Source organism: Mauremys mutica, chromosome 11 (assembly GCF_020497125.1).
Source record: "Mauremys mutica isolate MM-2020 ecotype Southern chromosome 11, ASM2049712v1, whole genome shotgun sequence".
In the NCBI taxonomy this organism is placed as follows: domain Eukaryota; kingdom Metazoa; phylum Chordata; order Testudines; family Geoemydidae; genus Mauremys; species Mauremys mutica.
The window spans coordinates 44,562,426-44,583,590 of NC_059082.1; the positions used below are offsets into that span (position 1 = coordinate 44,562,426).

The 21,165-nt window shown below is 42.8% G+C and overlaps 1 protein-coding gene across 6 annotated transcripts in view; it reads left to right on the plus strand.

Moving 5' to 3' along the window:
- The window catches only part of REC114 (REC114 meiotic recombination protein), a 133,227-nt gene that overhangs the window by 20,794 nt on the left and 91,268 nt on the right, over positions 1 to 21,165 (plus strand). For all 6 annotated transcript variants that reach the window (XM_044979786.1, XM_044979787.1, XM_044979785.1 and 3 more), the window contains exon 3: positions 16,513 to 16,596. In XM_044979786.1, coding sequence (XP_044835721.1) covers positions 16,513 to 16,596 — 84 coding nt within the window. The remainder of the gene's footprint in view (positions 1 to 16,512; positions 16,597 to 21,165) is intronic.

The following is a 21,165-nucleotide window of genomic DNA, read 5'->3' on the forward strand; positions in this document are numbered from 1 at the left end:
CAGTCAGAGGTGTGACATTTTGCAATTAGAAATTAAAAAAACCATTAATTTCTTGCCAAATGGACTTACATAAAAGTAGTTTATCATTCAAAATCAACTATTTTAAAGCAACTGGACCTATGTAACGTTTCATGCTTTGAAAAATAATAAATTGTTGGTTCCTCTGGCCAGAATAAGAGAATCCTTGTGCTCCATGATAACTTCCAAAACAGTAGTTTAAAACGTTTGAGGATGCTTCAGAGTGAATTATTAAAGCACACTCCCATGCAGCTGTAATAGGTAATTGGTTGCTTGCAACTTCAGTGTTGCTGTCAGATGCACAAAGAACTAATCACTTTGCCTTTTGGTGGTGTCATAGAACTGCAATACTCACTGCAGGTATGGTGCCTCCTCCTGGTCACTGGGGATTAGCTCTTGAGGCTAACACCACATCCTGTGGTCGCACGCCATCACACTCTCTGATTTGCAGTCCCTCTCCCACTCCAGGAACTGCATTGTCCTCTTCATGACTCAGCCCTGCGGCTAGGTCAATCAGCTGAAACAGCAAGGCCTGGCAGAGTCCTCCATAAAGGTACACCTTGCTGCTATCTCGGCTTTCCACATGGGAGCATCTGGACGCTCTGTCTTCACCAACCCTATGGTTGGTTGGTTCCTTAAGGGTCTGGAATGGCTACATCCCCAAATCAGACAGCCTCTTCCCACGTGGGACCTTAACCTGGTCCTCTCTAGGCTAATGGGGCCCCCATTTGAACCACTGATGACTTACTCCCTTCTCTGTTTGTTGTGGAAGGTAACCTTTCTGGTCGCCATTACATCAGCAAGGAGGGTGTTTGAGTTAAAGGCCCTTACCTCAGACCTACTTTATATGGTTTTCCACAGGGATAAGGTGCAACTCAGACCTCACCTGGCCTTTCTTCCTAAGGTTGTGTCACACTTCCACACTAGTCAGGACATTTTCCTGCCTGTTTTTTATCCTAAACCTCATGCCAGTAGCTGTGAGCAGAGGCTACACTCCCTGGATGTTTGGCGAACCCTAGCCTTCTACATTGAGTGCACTAAGCCATTCAGACAGTTGAACCAGTTGTTCATAGAGGTGGCAGACCAGATAAAAGGACTCCCGATCTCATCTCAAAGAATAACTTCCTGGATCATGTCATGCATCCGCACATGCTCTGAACTGGCCAAAACACCAGCCCCAGCTCTTACAGCACACTCCACGATGGCTCAGGCCTCATCAGCAGCATTCGTAGCCCAAGTCCAGATACAAGAAATCTGCAGGGCAGCAACTTGGTTTTCGGTAAATACGTTCACCTCTCATTACACCATCCGGCATGCCAGAGATGATGCAGCTTTTGGCAGAGCAGTGCTCCAATCAGCGATTCCATAACTCTGACCCTACCGCCTAGGTAAGGCTTGGGAGTCATCTAATTGGAATCAATATGAGCAATCACTCGAAGAAGGAAAAAACGGTTACTCACCTTCTCATAACTGTTGTTCTTTGAGATGTGTTGCTCATATCCATTCCAAACCCACCCTCCTTCCCCTCTGTTCGAGTAACTGGCAAGAAGGAACTGAGGATGCACTGGGTCGGCAGGGTCCTATATTGAGTGCCATAAAGGCGCCACTCCAGGGGGCTCCACAGCCGACCCAACAGATCCTGCTAGGGGAAAAACTTTTCAATGACTGTGCACGTGGCGCGCACACACCTAATTGGAATGGATATGAGTAACACATATCGAAGAACAACAGTTATGAGAAGGTGAGTAACCATTTTTTATCCAGCTCAGAACACAATTTTGTAATATATGTGAACATTATAACGCCTCCATTTAGAAATGTTGTTGGTCCTTGTGAATAAAACAAATATATATAGGGAATAAAACTAATATTTATAGTTTCTGAGGAAAATATGAATGTTAAGTATTGTCCTTGGATACATTAAAACAAATTTTGTGATGGAAACTGAATTTACAACTACTTTAAAGTTGAAGAGCATACATTCTTGGGCTGCTTTTTCTTCTTGGTCTGTGCTTATAGATTTTTGTTCTAGATAGGTGAATATTAGCAGTAAAGAGTTTTGAAGGCTTAATGTTTGTCTTTTTTTTTCTTCAAGCTGGACACTTGAGAGAGAAGTGTTTTAAATTAAATATACCGTACTTATCCTAAAACCAAATAGTATTTTTTATATTGATCTGTGAAAATAGATGTGATGTACAGAAATGTCTAGAAGACATTTATATGACTTTATTAACCACATCTCTTTAAGGGCCTGATCCTATGAGGTACTGAGCACCTCTGGAGGAGTGTTGTGTAGGAGAGGACACTCAGCTCCTGGGAGAACTGGATCCTCAAAGAGAATCTCTCCCATCACCAATAATTTTGTACTGCTATAGAGCCTTTAATCACAGGAATTCAGAGTGCTTTAAAAGCACCAATTTTCATAATGTCTATTTTACAGAATAGTAAAATTAGATGAGATGTCTTGTCTATGGTCCTACATCATTATCTTGTGTATTTCAGTTCCTATCATACATGAATACTAAGATGTTATTCTGTCTTCAGTCTTTTAAACCAGTCAGATCCTTGGAACTATAACCCGAACATCTAGCCTGCTACAGAAGATCTCAAAGAATGAAAAATAACAGGCAAAGAAAATTTCCTCTACTGCAGGTGCTGGTCACAAGTCAGTAGTTGAAAGTGTGATTGGAGTTTCATTCTAAGCCTAATGTTCACAACTCCTAACTTTACACAAGAAAGAGATTTTCCTTTGGAGCCCTCTGTGATTAATGTGAAGACAACATTTTCTAAAATGTCAACAGCACAGAAAAAATATTTTTCACATAATATTTGAACTTAAAACTTAAAAATAATTGTTTGTAAGTTCTTAACATATGTCTTTGTCTCCAAGTGCAGCCCAGCAGACCACAGCTATGCCCAAAGGGTAGGAATAAATAGTTTTCAGAATGGAGAGAGGTAAATAGTGGTGTCTCCCAGGGGTCTGTACTGGGCCCAGTCCTATTCAACATATTCATAAATGATCTGGGAAAAGGGGTAAACAGTGAAGTGGCAAAATGTGCAGATGATACAAAACTACTCAAGATAGTTAAGTCCCAGGCAGACTGCAAAGAGCTACAAAAGGATTTCTCAAAACTGGGTGACGAAGCAACAAAATGGCAGATGAAATTCAATGTTGATAAATGCAGAGTAATACACATTGGAAAACTTAATCCTAACTATACATATAAAATGATGAGGTGTAAATTAGCTGTTACCACTCAAGAAGGAGCTCTTGGAGTCATTGTGGATAGTTCTCTGAAAACATCTACTCAATGTGCAGCAGCAGTCAAAAAAGCGAACAGAATGTTGGGAATCATTAAGGAAGGGATCGATAGTAAGACAGAAAACACTGGTCTACAATTTTTGAGAAGTCGTCTGCTTCAGAGATAAAATGTGCTATTTATTATGTATTTTGATGTGCTGAATTCAAATATGACAATTAAAACAACTGATTGGCTACTGTTTCTAAGTTATTTAAGTTTTTACATTTTATGTCTATGTATATTGTGTAGATAGTAGAGTTTTAATCATAAATTGTAAACCTAGGTCTTTTCATGTGTTTATGGTTGCTTTACATGATAATATTTCACCTGTTTATGTAACACTTTAAAAATCAGCAAAAGGGTTATATAACTAAAATTTATTATGAAACAAAAGGCAAAAAACTATTATGTACATAGTTTAGTCCTATTCAGTGTCTACTCGGCGCTTCTTGGCTTGTCTCTTGTATTCATTAAATGGAGCATCTCTTGTCACTGTCCAGCAATAGTCTGCAAGCATTGATGGGCTCCATTTGCCCACTTATCCTCTGCTATTCCCAAGTCAAGGGTCGTATATACTGACCCAATAGCATAACTTGAAAACTAGAGCCAATCAACAATTTTAAGCATCATTTTCGTTCTCAGTGATCCAGAATTAGTAAAGTTTGACTACATTTATTTCAGAAGCATTTTGGCTGTAGAGCAGTGAAATAAATAAATAAAATCAATACCAGTGTGCCTCTATATAAATCCATGGTATGCCCACATCTTGATTACTATGTGCAGATGTGGTCACCCCAGCTCAAAAAAGATATATTGGAATTGGAAAAGGTTCAGAAAAGGGCAACAAAAATGATTATTGGTATGGAACGGCTGCCATATGAGGAGAGTTTAGTAAGGCTGGGACTTTTCAGCTTGGAAAAGAGATGACTGAGGGGGGGTATGATAGAGGTCTATAAAATCATGACTAGTGTGGAGAAAGTAAATAAAGAAGTGTTATTTACTCCTCATAACACAAGAACTAGGGGTCACCAAATAAAATTAATAGGCAGCAGGTTTAAAACAAACAAAAGGAAGTATTTCTTCACACAACGTACAGTCAACCTATGGAACTCCTTGCCAGAGGATGTTGTGAAGGCCAAGACTATAACAGGATTCAAAAAAGAACTAGATAAATTCATGGAGGATAGGGCCATCAATGGCTATTAGCCAAGATGGACAGGGATGGTGTCCCCAGCCTCTGTTTGCCAGAAGCTGGGAATGGGCGACAGGGGATGGATCACTTAATGATTACCTGTTCTGTTCATTCCCTCTGGGGCACCTGGCAATTGGCTACTGTTGGAAGAGAGGATACTGGGCTAGGTGGAACTTTGGTCTGACCCATTATGGCCTTTCTTATGTTCTTATATTCTCTCCAGGAGGGTCTCAGCAGTTACTCCACTGGCACCTTTTTAACATAAAAAGCACCCCTGCTGCATGTTTATTTGTTAGTATTCTAAATAACTCTTCCCACAATCTTAAAGCAAACCTTAATGTCACAACTTAAAGTTCTCTGTCAACCCCTTCTTCTCTGCATTATTGGCTGGTTTGAACTAGAGTAAATGGTAGAGTCTCTGTAACTTGAAGTCTTGTAAATCATGATCTGTGGACGTCAGTACCTCAGCCAGAGGCTATGGGTCTATTACAGGAGTGGATGGGTGAGATTCTGTGGCCTGTGATGTGCAGGAGGTCAGACTAGATGATCACAATGGTTCCTTCTGACCTTAAAGTCTATGAGTCTAATAGACTCCCTGGTACTGGGCACAGGCCCTCAGTGTTCCTTCATAAATGAAAGTCAACCAAAATGATATCCTCCCATCCCAGGATAATCACAGTCTTTTTGTAAATTCCCAGTGATTGCTTCTGTCTTCACAGAAAGGTAAATTCTGATCAGATACTTAACACAATTGATATTAACAAGGGAGAATGAACACAAACCAATGTAGGGAAAGAACAGATTAAAAAATATTTAGATAAATTAGATGTATTCAAGTCAGCAGACCTGATGAAATTCACTCTCGATATTTAAGGAACTACCTGAAGCAGTTCTCAGAATCATTAGTGATTATCTCTGAGAACTCATGGAGGACAGGTGAAGTCCCAGAAGACTAGAGAAGGGCAAACACAGTACCTATCTTTAAAGAGGGAACAAAGAGGACCCAGAGAATTATAGACCTGTCAGCCTAATTTTGATATCTGGAAAGATACAGGACAAATTATTAAACAATCGGTTTGTAAACACCTAGAGGATAATAGGATTATAAGTAATACTTATTATGGATTTGTCAAGAATAAATCATGGCAAACCAACCTAATTTCCTTCTTTGACAGGTTACTGGCCTAATGGAAGTGGGGAGACGCAGTAGACAGATTGTAGCTTGATTTTAGTCAGGCTTTTGACAAGGTCCCACATAACAGTCTCATAAGCAAACTAGGGAAATGTGGTCTAGATGAAATTTCTATAAGGTGGGTGCATAGCTGGTTGAAAGACTACTCACAGTAGTTATCAATGGTTCACTGTCAAACTGGGAAGATGTATTTACTGGGGCACCACATGGGTCTGTCCTAGGTCTTATACTATTCAATACTTTCATTAATAACTTAGATACTGGACTAGAGACAATGTTTATTAAATTTGCAGATGACACCAAGCTGGGAGGGTTGCAAGTACAGTTGCCAACTTTCACGCAGTAAATAAGCACCCCAACTTTCACAATAAACCAAAAATCAAGCTAATCCCATTTCAAAAAAGGGCCAAAACAAGCCAATACCCAAGAATCTCAACACTCCATGTGACTAGATCCCCTGGAGTGCAGTCTGGGACTGTGGTGGGCCCGCTGTGCACCCTTGCTTCTCTCCTCCCTTGACCCTGCTTGCTGGGAGCCTATCAAAAAAAAAAAAAAAAAAAAAAAAGGAACGGGCTACAACAAGCAACAAGCCAAACAAGCTACAAGTCAAAAACTAACCAACAAGCAGCTCACAAGCCAATAAAGCCAAAAGCAAACCCAATTTCTGTGTTTTTTTCACGGGTTTGGCATGTCTGGTTGCAAGCACTTTGGAGGACAGGATTAGACTTCAAAAGACCTTGACAAATTAAAGAATTAGTCTGAAATCAACAATATGAAATTCAGTAATGACAAGTGCAAAGTACTATGCTTAGGGAGGAAAAATCAAATTCACAACTACAAAATGGCTAGGCACTAGTACTGCTGAAAAGGAACTGGGGCTTATAGTGGATCACAAATTGAATGAGAGTCAACAGTGTGATGCTGTTGTGAAAAAGGCAAAATCATTCTTGGGTGTATTAACAGCAGTGTGGTATGTAAAACATGGGAGGTAATTGTTCCACTCGACTCAGCACTGGTGGAACCTAAGTGGACAAATTGAAGAGAATCCAGAGGAGAGCAACAAAAATGATAAAAGGTTTAGAAAACCTGACGTATGAGGAAAGGCTAAAAAAACTAGGCATGTTTAGTCTTGAGAAAAGAAGACTGAGGAGGGACTGAATAAGTCTTCAAATAAGTAAAGTGCTGTTGTGAAGAGGATGGTTATCAGTTGTTCTACATGTTGACTGAAGATTAGACCAGAAGTAATAGGCAGCAAAGGAAATATATTAGATATAGCTTAGATATTAGGAATAACTTTCTAATGAAAAGGATAGTTAAATACTTGCATTGGCTTCCAAGGGAGGTTGTAGAATCCCCATTATTACAAGTTTTTAAGACCAAGTTAGACAATCATGTTCTAGGTATACCTGGTCCTGCCTCAGTGCAGGAGGCTGGACCAGACAGCCTACTAAGGTTCCTTCCAACCCTACATTTCTATTATTCTTTCTAGCCCCTCTCCCTCCCCCATCCCAGGGTATCCACAGTCTTTTCATAGTCTATATCTGCTCTTGCTGGGCCTTACCTTCTTTCCCAAGGTTTCAGATAGCTTCCCAGCCATTCTCTTTCCGGCCCCAACCTGGGAGTAATCATTGTAGGCACTAACTCCCCTCATGCCACTCTCCTTGTGGCCCTGCCCTAGGCTCCTCTGCCGGACTCTTTCTGGGCTGCCCTGCTCTAACTTGCTCCTCCCAGTCTGCCTCTCTGCAGCATTCTTTTTATCCCCTAACTCAGTCATCCCCCTGCCAGACCAGGGGGATGAGGTGGACGAGGCTTTCTTCCAGCAACTAACAGAAGTTGCTAGATCACAGGCCCTGGTTCTCATGGGTGACTTTAATCACCCTGATATCTGCTGGGAGAGCAATACAGCAGTGCACAGACAATCCAGGACAATTTCCTGGTGCAAGTGCTGGAGGAACCAACTAGGGGAAAAGCTCTTCTTGACCTGCTGCTCACAAACAGGGAAGAAATAGTAGAGGAAGCAATAGTGGATGGGAACCTGGGAGGCAGTGACCATGAGATGGTCGAGTTCAGGATCCTGATACAAGGAAGAAAGGAGAGCAGTAGAACAGAGACCCTGGACTTCAGAAAAGCAGACTTTGGCTCCCTCAGGGAACTGATGGGTGGGATCCCCTGGGAGAATAACATGACGGGGAAAGGAGTCGAGGAATGCAGGCTATATTTTAAAGAATCCTTATTGAGGTTGCAGGAACAAACCATCCCGATGTGTAGGAAGAAAAGTAAATATGGCAGGCGACCAGCTTGGCTTAACAGTGAAATCTTTGCTCGTCTTAAACACAAAAAAACAGCTTACAAGAAGTGGAAGATTGGACAAATAACCAGGGAGGAGTATAAAAGTATTGCTCAGGCATGCAGGAGTGAAATTAGGAAGGCCAAATCACGCTTGGAGTTGCAGTTAGCCGGAGATGTTAGGAGTAACAAGAAGGGTTTCTTCAGGTATGTTAGCAACAAGAAGAAAGTCAAGGAAACTGTGGGCCCCTTGCTGAATGAGGGAGGGAACCTAGTGACAGAGGATGTGGAGAAAGCTAGTGTACTCAATGGTTTTTTTGCCTCTGTCTTCACAGACAAGGTCAGCTCCCAGACAGCTGCACTCTGCAGCGCGGTATGGGGAGGAGGTGACTAGCTCTCTGTGGAGAAAGAAGTAGTTCGGGACTATTTAGAAAAGCTGGACGAGCACATGTCCATGGGGCCGGATGCGCTGCATCCGAGGGTGCTAAAGGAGTTGGCCGATGAGACTGCAGAGCCATTGGCCATTATTTTTGAAAAATCATGGCGATCGGGGGAGGTCCCGGATGACTGGAAAAAAGCTAATGTAGTGCCCATCTTTAAAAAAGGGAAGAAGGAAGATCCAGGGAACTACAGGCCAGTCAGTCTCACCTCAGTCCCTGGAAAAATCATGGAACAGGTCCTCAAGGAATCAATTCTGAACCACTTAAAGGAGGGGAAAGTGATCAGGAACAGTCAGCATGGATTCACCAAGGGCAAGTCATGCCTGACTAACCTAATTGCCTTCTATGATGAGATAACCGGTTCTGTGGATGAGGGGAAAGCAGTGGATGTGCTATTTCTGGACTTTAGCAAAGCTTTTGATACAGTCTCCCACAGTATTCTTGCCAGCAAGTTAAAGAAGTATGGGCTGGATGAATGGACGGTAAGGTGGATAGAAAACTGGCTAGATGGTCGGGCTCAACGGGTAGTGATCAATGGTTCCATGTCTAGTTGGCAGCCGGTATCCAGTGGAGTGCCCCAAGGGTCGGTGCTGGGGCTGGTTTTGTTCAATATCTTCATTAACGATCTGGAGGATGGTATGGACTGCACCCTTAGCAAGTTTGCAGATGACACTAAACTGGAAGGAGTGGTTGATACGGTGGAGGGTAGGGCTAGGATACAGAGGGACCTAGACAAATTAGAGGATTGGGCCAAAAGAAATATGAGGTTCAACAAGGACAAGTTCAGAGTCCTGCACTTAGGACGGAAGAATCCCATGCACTGCTACAGACTAGGGACCGAATGGCTGGGCAGCAGTTCTGCAGAAAAGGACCTAGGGGTTACGGTGGACGAAAAGCTGAATATGAGTCAACAGTGTGCCCTTGTTGCCAAGAAGGCTAATGGCATTTTGGGTTGTATAAGTAGGGGCATTTCCAGCAGATCGAGGGATGTGATCATTCCCCTCTACTCAGCACTGGTGAGGCCTCATTTGGAGTACTGTGTCCAGTTTTGGGCCCCACATCACAAGAAGGATGTGGATAAATTGGAGAGAGTCTAGCGGAGGGCAACAAAAATGATTAGGGGTCTGGAGCACATGACTTATGAGGAGAGGCTGAGGGAACTGGGATTGTTTAGTCTGCAGAAGAGAAGAATGAGGGGGGATTTGATAGCTGCTTTCAACTACCTGAAAGGGAGTTCCAAAGAGGATGGATCTAGACTGTTCTCAGGGTACGTCTACACTACGGGATTATTCCGAATTTACATAAACCGGTTTAACAAAACAGATTGTATAAAATCGAGTGTGCGCGGCCACACAAAACACATTAAATCGGTGGTGTGCGTCCACGGTCCGAGGCTAGCATCGATTTCTGGAGCATTGCACTGTGGGTAGCTATTCCGTAGCTATCCCATAGTTCCCGCAGCCTCCCCCGCCCCTTGGAATTTCCGGGTTGAGATCCCAGTGCCTGATGCGGCAAAATCATTGTCGCGGGTGGTTCTGGGTAAATGTCGTCAGTCACTCCTTCCGCTGGGAAAGCAACGGCAGACAAGCATTTCGTGCCTTTTTTCCCTGGATTGCCCTGGCAGATGCCATAGCATGGCAATCATGGAGCCTGTTTAGCCTTTTGTGACTGTCACCGTATGTGTACTAGATGCCGCTCACAGAGGCGATTCAGCAGCGCTACACAGCAGCATGCTTTTGCTTTTGCATGATAGCAGAGATGGTTACCAGCCATATTGTACCATCTACCATACCATAAATCGTGGCTACCAGTCCTTTTGCACTGCTCCATCTGTTGCTGTCATAAGTGCCCCTGGCTGCTCTTAGCCAGGGGCGCAAAAGCCAAAATTGGGAATGACTCCCTGAGTCAATCCCTCCTTTTTGGTATCTAAAAATAGAATCAGTCCTGCCTAGAATATGGGCAAGTGTACTAGAGAACCACTGTATCATAGAAGCAGAGAGCACAGCTGCTCTGTGTCAGATCCTGCAGAAATTATGAGCTGTATGCTATTCACAGGGGGTGCTCCTGCAACAACCCCACCTGTTGATTCCGTTCTTCCCTCAGCCTTCCTGGGCTACCGTAGCATTGTCCCCCCACTTGTGTGACGAAGTAATAAAGAATGCAGGAATAAGACACAGTGACTTGTTAGTGAGATATGAGTGGAAGGCAGCCTCCAGCTGCTATGATAGTCCAGACAGGACAGTAAGGAGTGTGTAGGAGAGGAGCCCAGCATCCCTCTGCTAGTCCAGGGGCAATTGAATCTTTTCTTTACACATGAAGGGTGGGGGCTGATGGAGCTCAGCCCCCTGTTGCTATGATGACGATGGTTATCAGCCATACTGTACCATCTACCAGGAAAAATTAGGGCCAGGCGCCCTTGATTGACCTTACTGATGCTAGTCAGCATGGTTACCAGTCCTTTTGCACTGCCCCATGTGCCAATAGCCTGATGATGAGGACGGATACCAGTCGTTTTGTACCATCAGCCATCCATAGCGTGGGGGGAGCAAGGATGTTGGTGTTGAGTGCTGCACCATCGCTTCTATCTGCAGCATTCAGTAAAGATAGGGTGACATGTAAAAGAGTCAAGAGAGGATTGTTTTCCCTTTCACTTCTGGGGGTGGGTGGGGGTGTGCGTAAATTGCCTAGCTATGCCCTGACCCACCGCGGACACTGTTTTTGACCCTAGAAGCATTTGGAGCTCAGCCAAGAATGCAAATGCTTTTCAGAGACTGCAGGAACTGTGGGATAGCTTGAGTCCTCCAGTCCATGAGCGTCCATTTGATTCTTTGGCTTTTCGTTACGCTTGTCACGCAGCAGTGCGCTGAGTCCCTGCTATGGCATCTGTCTGGAGATATTTAAAAAATGATTTTGAACGCTGATAGAACAGATTTGCCTGCCCTTACAGCGATCACGTCCGCATCGTCCATGCGGGAGCTCTTTCTTTATTTTGATTTTTAACTGCATCACCACCCGTGCTGATCGGAGCTCCACGCTGGGCAAACAGGAAATATTCAAAAGTTCGCGGGGCTTTTCCTGTCTACCTGGCCACTGCATCCGAGTTCAGATTGCTGTCCAGAGCGGTCAGTGGTGCACTGTGGGATACCGCCCGGAGGCCAATACCGTCGATCTGCGGCCACACTAACCCCAATCCGATATGGTAATACCGGTATTAGCGCTACTCCTCTCGTTAGGGAGGAGTACAGAAACCGGTTTAAAGAGCCCTTTATACCGATATAAAGGGCCTCTTAGTGTGGACGGGTGTGGCGTTAAATCGGTTTTACGCTCCTAAAACTGGTTTAAACGCGTAGTGTAGACCAGGCTTAAGTGGTAGAAAATGACAGAACAAGGAGTAATGGTCTCAAGTTGCAGAGGGGGAGGTTTAGGTTGGACATTAGGAAAAACTTTTTCACTAGTAGGGTGGTGAAGAACTGGAATGGGTTACCTAGGGAGGTGGTGGAATCTCCTTCCTTAGAGGTTTTTAAGGTCAGGCTTGACAAAGCCCTGGCTGGGATGATTTAGTTGGGTTTGGTCCTGCTTTGAGCAGGGGGTTGGACTAGATGACCTCCTGAGGTCCCTTCCAACCCTGAGATTCTATGATTCTATGCCTGTCAGTAGGCCCAGCCTGGGTGCGTCTACCTCATCATCGGGAGCTGGACCCACTTCACATAAAGACTCCAAATACCCTGTGACAACCTTTAAATATGTTCTTTTGTAAAGTATTATGCCTTTTCAGCCCTCTCTTGCACAGTAATGGAAACTTACTCAAATTCACAAATAATATCTAAAGTACTCGTGCACTGTTTAGGCTTGAAAAATATATAATTTAAAAAAAAAGTTGTTATACTATAATTGTTATCACTGACTGAATCTCTGCCAGCAAAATCACTATAGAAACATTAACTTGCAAGTATAAGTTTTCAAATCTCACATCTACAGGTTCTCCATATAGTGCTCTACCTGCTGCACACTAAGTGGCCTTGTGGATCTTGCTGCCACACATTAAAAGTTCCATTGTGTGCTTTCACCTAGTGCTGTTATAGAGTCACCCTTAATTTAGACTAATTTTTGAATGCTTGACATTGTAACCTTAATATTCTTTTAACATAATTTTTTGTGCATTTTAAAACTTTAAAAATGTCTAAAAAGATGTGCAGCATTGAGTTAGAATATTGCTTGCAGTGAGCTTTGTGTTTAATTCTTAAGTTCTAAAAATAATTGCTACTGTACTGCAAATATATATATATATATATGCAAACGCACACGTATGTACATACATATAGGCAGTGTAAATTGCTCTTTTACTAAGGACCAGATTATCACAGCCCTTTTATGTTTACTGGGAAGATTACCCCCACTGCAACCTTATGGGAGACAGTAATCAAACGGATGCTTGTGCACCCTAAAAACAAGGAAGGCCTGTAGAGCTGCTTGCCATGTTGCACATCTCAAAGCAAGTGTTTGGATTGGTTGTGAGCATGGCCAGAGCTCCATCCATTTTGCACACTAGGGAGGACAATGCTGTGGATGTGTGCAGGCAGCACTCTTAACGTGTGGCAAGTGCCTCTGCTAAAGGAGTCTTCTTTGCAGCACCCACAGAGGCAATATGCCTTATGCCATCATTTTTCCTTTCTCCATCACTGCTTGGGCATCACAGCCATTGAAACCCCGTCTTTGCTGCCTGCCATCTCCCCCCACAATGTTCAAAAAAACCCAACCCCCAGCCCCCCCAAAAAGAGAGGCTGAATCATAGTATGTAGTGACTTATTCAGATTGACCTGCTAGACCTTAACAGTCTCTTCAGCTGGATAGGACTGTGGTCAAAAACCTTGTAAGTAGATATTATTCACTCAATAGGCCAAAATACTTTTAAAGTATAAAATCTTAATACTGTCTGAAATACATATTCCAGAGTTGCTACAAAGCTTTTGACAGGATTGACTCATAATCCAAGTTCTTTTCTTTTGAGATATCAATCACATGGTCATACATCTTGGAGTTTATGTTCTGTCCATCATATATGAGCATTTATGAGAGGATTTAAGTCCAGTCCTGTTAGCATAGCTTCAAAATCTCATTTCAAAACTCAGGGATGTTATTGGCTTGTTGTGCATTAATGGTTTATGTATCAATTTTACAGAAATAAAAATCACTGTAGAATAGTTCAGAGAAGTCTAGTTACTTATATGCTGTTCAGGTTAGGTTTAGTGTTAAATCCTCTGAAGCCACAGTATAATAGGTAGCTTTCAGTTGTTCTGACAGGCCAATGGCAGTGTAGTTCCTTCAAGGAGTGTGGATTCATGGTTTAATTTTAAAAATTAAAAATTAAATAGAGAGGAATTTGTAAGTTATAAAACTTTGGGAAGTAAACTTTAAAGGAGGTATTTTCTTTACCATCTTTTCTCAAGTTCTTCCAAATACAGGATAAAATCCTGACTCTGGGCTAGGTCAGCGGTGGAGACTTCCACTAGGAGCAGCTGTCCTGCTACTCCTGGGAGAATTCTGTGCCACCGTGCAGTGCAGAATTTGTGCAGAATTAATGTGCTGCGCAGAATTTCCTTTTTCCCCCCACAGAATTGGCATTGCAGAGTTGTTGGCCGCCACTAGGGGCTGCTAGACCCAGCAGAGCTCACTTGGAGAAAAGAGTGCCATCTACTGACTCCCCAGTACAACTTAATATGCAGGAGTGGGAGTAAGGGGTGAGGTGTCTCTCATTGAAGTACTGACCAGTTCTGATCCATAAGACCAGGCAGGTGTTGCTTTACTAGGCATGTCTTCTGAGATATTCATGTCATTAGGTTTATAAAATCAAACCTATTCATATATAGTGAAAAAAGGTAACTCAGCTACCTCCCTCTTAGCTGATATTGAAAGCACTTGTTTTTCTTTGGGGCAGAGGAGTCTCTCACCCTCCACTGGATTTCTGGGTTTCCCTTTCCCCTCCCTTTATTTCTTTATCTCTACCCTCAGTTTCTCTACATCCCCCTTTTTGTTGGTCTTTCTTCCCTTTTATATGTTGTATGCAGCTATTGCTGAAAATTAGCAATCAAGGATGATTCTATCTGCGACCCCATCACAGCTGCCTTTTCCAGCTAGCAGGGTTCAAAATCCTATTCTTGAGGGGACGAAACAGTAATAAAATTGTATGTTGGTCATGAGAAAACTCATTTTGTGGTCTTACATTTCTGTTATTTGGCTTCTTGGTGACTCATACCAGCCAGTTTGGTTCAGGAATTGCTTCTGCATCTGATATTATGATTTGTTGTTGTTTGCTAGATTGTTTCTACTTCCTTATTTTTTGTAGTTGTTTCTTTTTGACTTATGTTTGACTCCCGAGCAGCTGTTCTCAAACTGTGGTCTGTGAATTGCCGGTAGTCTGAGGAAAGCTGGCTGGTAAAATGGTGTTGGCGCTCTTCCTTGTTTCTGGTTGCTGATCTTCATTGAAAGGTAGCTAAAATACATTAAATCCTTTCCTGATATTACTTTTGCATGTAAGCAACTGTAGTAGTTGCCACAAGCATGCTATATATTCAAGAATGGGGGAGGAGATTGTCTCATGGACCATCTCTCTATTAAGATATGGTCCTCACTGAGGTTCTAGGGGATTTATGCTATTTCAGTAAATATCTATGTAATAAACTCAAATAGAAACACTTGGCTTGAGTCAACAGGCCTACACTTGGTACGGTTTCAGATCTTGTACAGCTCACATCATGCTTAGCTAACTCCCTTTGTGCTGTTTTTAACTCTCTTCCTCAATCTTTGCCTTCGTTTCATCTTCCTTCTGCCTCTCTAAATATTCTTCTGAGCTTTGTCATTGCCATTTATCCCCTTTGAGATTTTTTCTTATCTTTGTCTGCCTCAGAAATCCTTCTGGGGTCCTTCATGCTCCTCTAAGCTGTTTGTGATGAATGAATAAAAACTGTTCAATTGAGATCCTGCTGATGTATTTATTGAGCAATCTAATTTTATTTACAATACATAGATATTTCACATTAATTCTTTTGCCAACACAGCTTTTAAAAGATTAAATCTATATAACTTAAATAAGTACATAACTTCAACTTTTTCATTGCTATATCCCAAGAAGCTAATGGGAAAGGGAAGTCTGTGATTAGGCAATAGCTTGGAGATAATAGATTGACCATTTCTCCCCTGCTAGAGTATTTCAGGTGATGTTTAAACTTTTTTTTAACCTGGACAGCAGTGTACTAGAGTTCCATGGTGGAAGTCTAGTGCTGAGTATACAACACTCTGTGAAATAGCTTTGACATGCAAAGCCAGTGTGGATGCTATATTTGTACAGTCAGCTTATCAGTTTCCTAAATTAGTACCACACGCTAAACTTTGTAGCTTAATGTACTGCTTATGTGAGGAGATTCACAGTCAACATAATTGGAGCATAAGCTTTAATAATTTGATAGAATGTTTTTGTTTTCTTTAAGTATATCTTAAGAATATATATATATATATATATATATTTTTATATATATATATATATATATATCTCCTAAGTATCTTTCTCAGCTTTACACAAGCCCACTGGAATCACAGTCTCAAGACTTGCATGCCCTCTGCTGCCCTCTAGGGCTACTGCATGGGATTTGTGAGTAGAGTTCAAAGCTCTTTGTGGAAGGCATTATAATAGTACAAGTCAAATTGCCTTTCATTATGTATGAATTATGAAATATATTTAAAAATAAAATTTTAGTTTAATGTTCTGGTACTGCTGTAGATATATTTTTAAACTTAATTCATACTGAGGTAAAAACAAATGAAACCCTGTACATTTTATATTGTACATGTAAATATGTGTTATGTTTGTGTATGATAAATATTGTTTATTATATATTTTGAATGAAAAATATTGTAAGATTTGTATTTACATTCTTTATTTCTGAAAGAATTTCTTCTGCCTTAAATTCATGTTGTAAATATTTTCTCATTTACAGACCAGGGTCAGTTTATTAGCTTGCATAACTGGGTCCTTCTGCTTTACAGGTTTTCTGTACAAGTCACTATTTTTTTTTTGCTTAATTTCAGGAAGGTTTTTCATTAATTGATGCCCACAAATGGTTGAAGATAGTAAGAAGAGCAGATTGTCTGTTGTTTGGTTCAAAGTTAAAAGTAAGTTGCATTGTTGTTTCTGCTATTAAAATCTGGATGTCATGTATGGACTTAATATCTGCAATGTCATTTTTTGTATTGATTTTGGTGAAATTCAACAGGAAGTTCAAAGGTACAGTGAGTTATTTGTATGCTTAAGATGAAGATGAAGGAACTTCTTTCCTCAAGCTGATGGACCTATGGTTTTGTTACTGGTATTTCTTTGCAAGTAGATGGTTTCGAGCCTAGATACTTTTGGAGTCATCATACATGACCATGGATACAAATTTTTAATACATGTGCTTATTTGATACAGTTAATTGTGCTCCAGATTGTCCTAGATGTCTAAACAGGTTTTTCAGTAGAAAGCATATCAGTTTCCTAGGATCTGTAAGTCTGAAACTCAGAACTGAGTGCTGTGTTATGGAGCATGGATTGCACCTCTCCCATTCAGGTGCAGAATAGTTGGGGCATAAGAATACTCCATGGATTCTTTGACCGGCTCCAGCATACCATATTTCCAGGATCATGTGGGGGAGGTGCAGAACTGGCTAGTATGGCTGTAAGTGAAGGAAGCAATGTCTAGCATACCTGTTGCTTTGTTCCTTATGAAAGATTCATGTGGACCCGTCACAAAACTGCTTAACAGTCAGTGATTGCATTTTGTTTTTAGATAGGTATGTTTGATTTATAAACAGAGAAGCAGTATTCTACAATTTGCAGGGGAAAACACCTTATTGTCTGCAGAATGCTAGTAGACTCGAAGAATAACAACAAACATTGTTCAATTGTTCATTGAACAGGAAAGACATTTTCTTGCCTTAGAAATAGCCTTGTTCTTCTTCAAGTAGTGTCCCTATGGGTGCTCCACTGTAGGTGTATGTGCATCCCTGCGCTTCTGAACAGAGATCTTTGGTAGCAGTGTCCGTTTGACCTGCACATCCGCTCCCACCTCCTCATGCTCTGCCTTGAGGCTAATTAGCACTGTGCAGACGAACCGCCCTTAGTTCCTTCTAAGCTACCCCGGCTAGAAACTGAGTGATTAGCAGTGCGTTCACAGATACTTTACTCTTTAGAAATTCGTTCTTAGATAGTTTTAATGTTTTTCTAAGGGCTTGGCTACACTTGAGAGTTGCAGCGCTGGTGGAGGCTTTCCAGCGCTGCAATTAGTAACCGTCCACACCTGCAAGGCACATCCAGCGCTGCAACTCCCTGGCTGCAGCGCTGGCTGAACACCTGGTCTGCTTGGGGTGTAGCGAGTGCAGCGCTGGTGATCCAGCGCTGCTCATCAACTGTGGACACACACCAGCGCTGTTATTGGCCTCCAGGGTATTAGCAGATATCCCAGAATGCTTTTAACTAAATTACTCTCTTTGTTTTGTTATGCAGCCTCTCTTTGTTTTGTTGTGAACTCGGAGCTCCGGTGCTCCGGGAGCTGCTTATCAAACACCTCCTGTTTGCTGTGATCAATCTGTACCTGACTGTTGTTGCCAGCACAGAATGCTTGAGGCAGCAACAGTGGTTCGTTGCCCGGTGTGCTTCGCTCCCAATAAACACACCAAGGTGGAGAATGCAGAAAAAGTTTATTTGAGCCCAAATAAGGTGCAAGGGAGACATAGCAATCTCAAATCCTGCACACAGACATAAGCTGTGGGTCTCTTCTTATACATGACTTCAGCTAGGCATCTCTATTACCCCCACTACCTACCCCCCCTTCTACCCTTTAGTTCCCTCCCATATAGTAGACACATTGTATAGCTGGCGATTACACTAAACCGGTTAAATCATTCTTGACAGCAAACAATTCATCTTGTTAGTAACTTTTCAAGGCTGTTAGGTTGGTTTACTTCTGGATTTATTACTTTGCCTCCCCCTCCCCTCCTCTTCCTATAAGCAGATATAAGTAGGCCCCTTTTTACTATCTCCTGGTGCCAGTGTTGCACTGATAAGAAGCTTTTACACATTCCATTCTCAATTCTGACCTGTGAGTTCGACTAGAGTTTAACATGGAGGCACTCTGGACAAGCTTAGCATCAACCCTGATTCATTCAGGCCTGGTACAGAAAGGCTTTATTAACACTGTGGTTTTCCACTCTCCTGAGTTACCTAGGGTTATGCTTAATGACACCAACACTGTGAACAATCAAATGAGATAACCCCTGTGAATGAGGCAGGCAGGGAGTGAGTGTTTGCTTGACAGAAACAGCGTGGGCAGAGGGGAGAAAGGGAGTCCGTTGGATGCAGGCTGTTTGCAGTTAAGAGTTAAGGGTAAGGGATCGGGAACATTTTCTGATTTTGCAAGACAGGAAGCTAACAGACAGTGTTGGCTCCAAAAATCCACTCTCTCTCTCTACCCCACTCCCTGTCACACTATGCCCCACCCCATCCCCCTCTTTTGAAAAGCACGTTGCTGCCACTTGAACGCTGGGATAGCTGCCTATAATGCATCACTCCCAACAGCGCTGCAAATGCTGCAAATGTGGCCACACACCAGCGCTGGTAGCTGTGAGTGTGGCCACACACCAGCGCTGTTCCTACACAGCTGGATGACCAGCGCTGTAACTCCCAGCGCTGCAACTCTCAAGTGTAGCCAAGCCCTTAGTATCAGAGTTTCTTTTAGGGCTTGGCTACACTTACAAATTTGCAGCGCTGCAGCAGGGTGTGAAAACACACCCTCTCCAGCGCTGCAAATTGCGGCGCTGCAAAGCGCCAGTGTGGTCAAAGCCCCAGCGCTGGGAGCGCGGCTCCCAGCGCTGTCCGTTATTCCCCACAGGGAGGTGGAGTACGGACAGCGCTGGGACACAGGGAGGTGGAGTACGGACAGAGCTTTCTCCCAGCGCTGGCGCTTTGACTACACTTAGCGCTTTAAAGCGCTGCCAAGGCAGCGCTTTGAAGTGTAAGTGTAGCCAAAGCCTTAGTTTTTTCTCTTCCCTTTTTCCCCCTTAACTGGGGATTGCCCTCAGTAACAGGTATGCCTGGTTCGCCCAGGTTTAAGAGGTGCCTCTCCTGCAAGGAGTCCATTCTGGTAATGGTTGGGCATTCCTGTTGTGTCCGTTGCTTCGGGTAGGGCCAATCCCACAGAAGCGTACTGTCTGTCAGCAGCCAAAAACCAGATCCTGAAAAAATGGGAACTGAAACCAATCTGCTCCTCATGGAGGGAGCTCATCAGCCAGTGTCTGACTTGGGTCCAGAGTCTCCCAGGTGATATGAGTCTTCTCCGCAGCCTTCCACCTCCAAGGCCAGTGAACCGAGAAAGAAATCCTCAGACTCTCCATGTAAGACCTCCAAAAAGAGAGCTTCGAGCCCTCATAGTGAGCCCTGAACCAGCTAGAGGAGATCCTTGGCTTGTTCGGTCTCCTCTGTACCGATGGCACTGAAGGCATCTAAGCATGGTACCCATAGACCATGTGGATCCAGCGCGAAAGATACTGCTGATATGCCTAAGGACCCCAAGGACACAGGCATCGAAGCAGCAGTACTGCCTATCAGGTACAGAAAAGGAGACCATGCCGCTTCCAGGAAGACGGTGTCAGTATGTACACCTTCAGTACCGACCATCTCAAGATAGTACCTCCATCTGGAATTCACACATACTCCATGAAGTCAGTTTGCCTTCCTCTGTCACCTTCCTCAAGAATGTCGCTATCTCAGAAATCTGTAGATCAGCCACCTGGGTGTCTGTACATACCTTCACAGAATATTATGCAATTACTGGGGACTCTGCTTCCAACACTAGCTTCGGCTCTGCAGTATTATCATCGATAACAGACTCGACTCTGAAGCGCCAACCTCCCTGCGACTGCCCTATATTCACTATATAATGATATAATTATATGATTATGACATACTTACGATGCATCTTGTGCAAAATGTGTCATGTGAGATGTCTATGGAAAAGTTATAATTTGCTGAATATTATCTTATGTGTATGCATGTATCATTTTTGTATCTGAAGTTATGAAAATTGACTATGTATTTGTATTTCAAATATGCTCACCCCTGGGTAACACCCAAAAGTTCATTTGCATTCAGGCTAGCCAGCACATCATGAATGGCCCATCCAAGTAGAATAGCCCATCAGCAAAGACAGTGGGCCATGGGAAAGGCTTGTCCTCCCGTGGGAACGATTCAGCCAGCTTATGAATAATGGCTGCTATGACTCAGTGAGGCATGCAAGGGAATGTGACTAGACTACATGATACTGAACTCCATTTTGGTACTGTATTTTTCCACAAACTGGGCTGGGAAGCTGACTTGGAACAAAGGACTTCCCGCCTATAGAAAAAACTATAAAAGGGGGAAGTGACATCACCAAGGAGCCTCACTTTCTCCACAACTCAACACCTGAAAATACCTTTGTTGAACAAAGACTTTGAACTGGGGAACTGCTGGTCCCAGGCAGGAAAGAAGGAAACCCTGCCTGTGTATGAGACATCTACAAACTGCTTGTACTATCTAACTGGGTGAGAGACTGTTTGATTCAAATCCCGTGTAGTATGTTAGGCTTAGATAGCATTTTTGTTTATTTGATAAGTAATCTACTTTGATGTATTTGCTATCACTTATAATCTTTCTGTAGTTAATAAACTT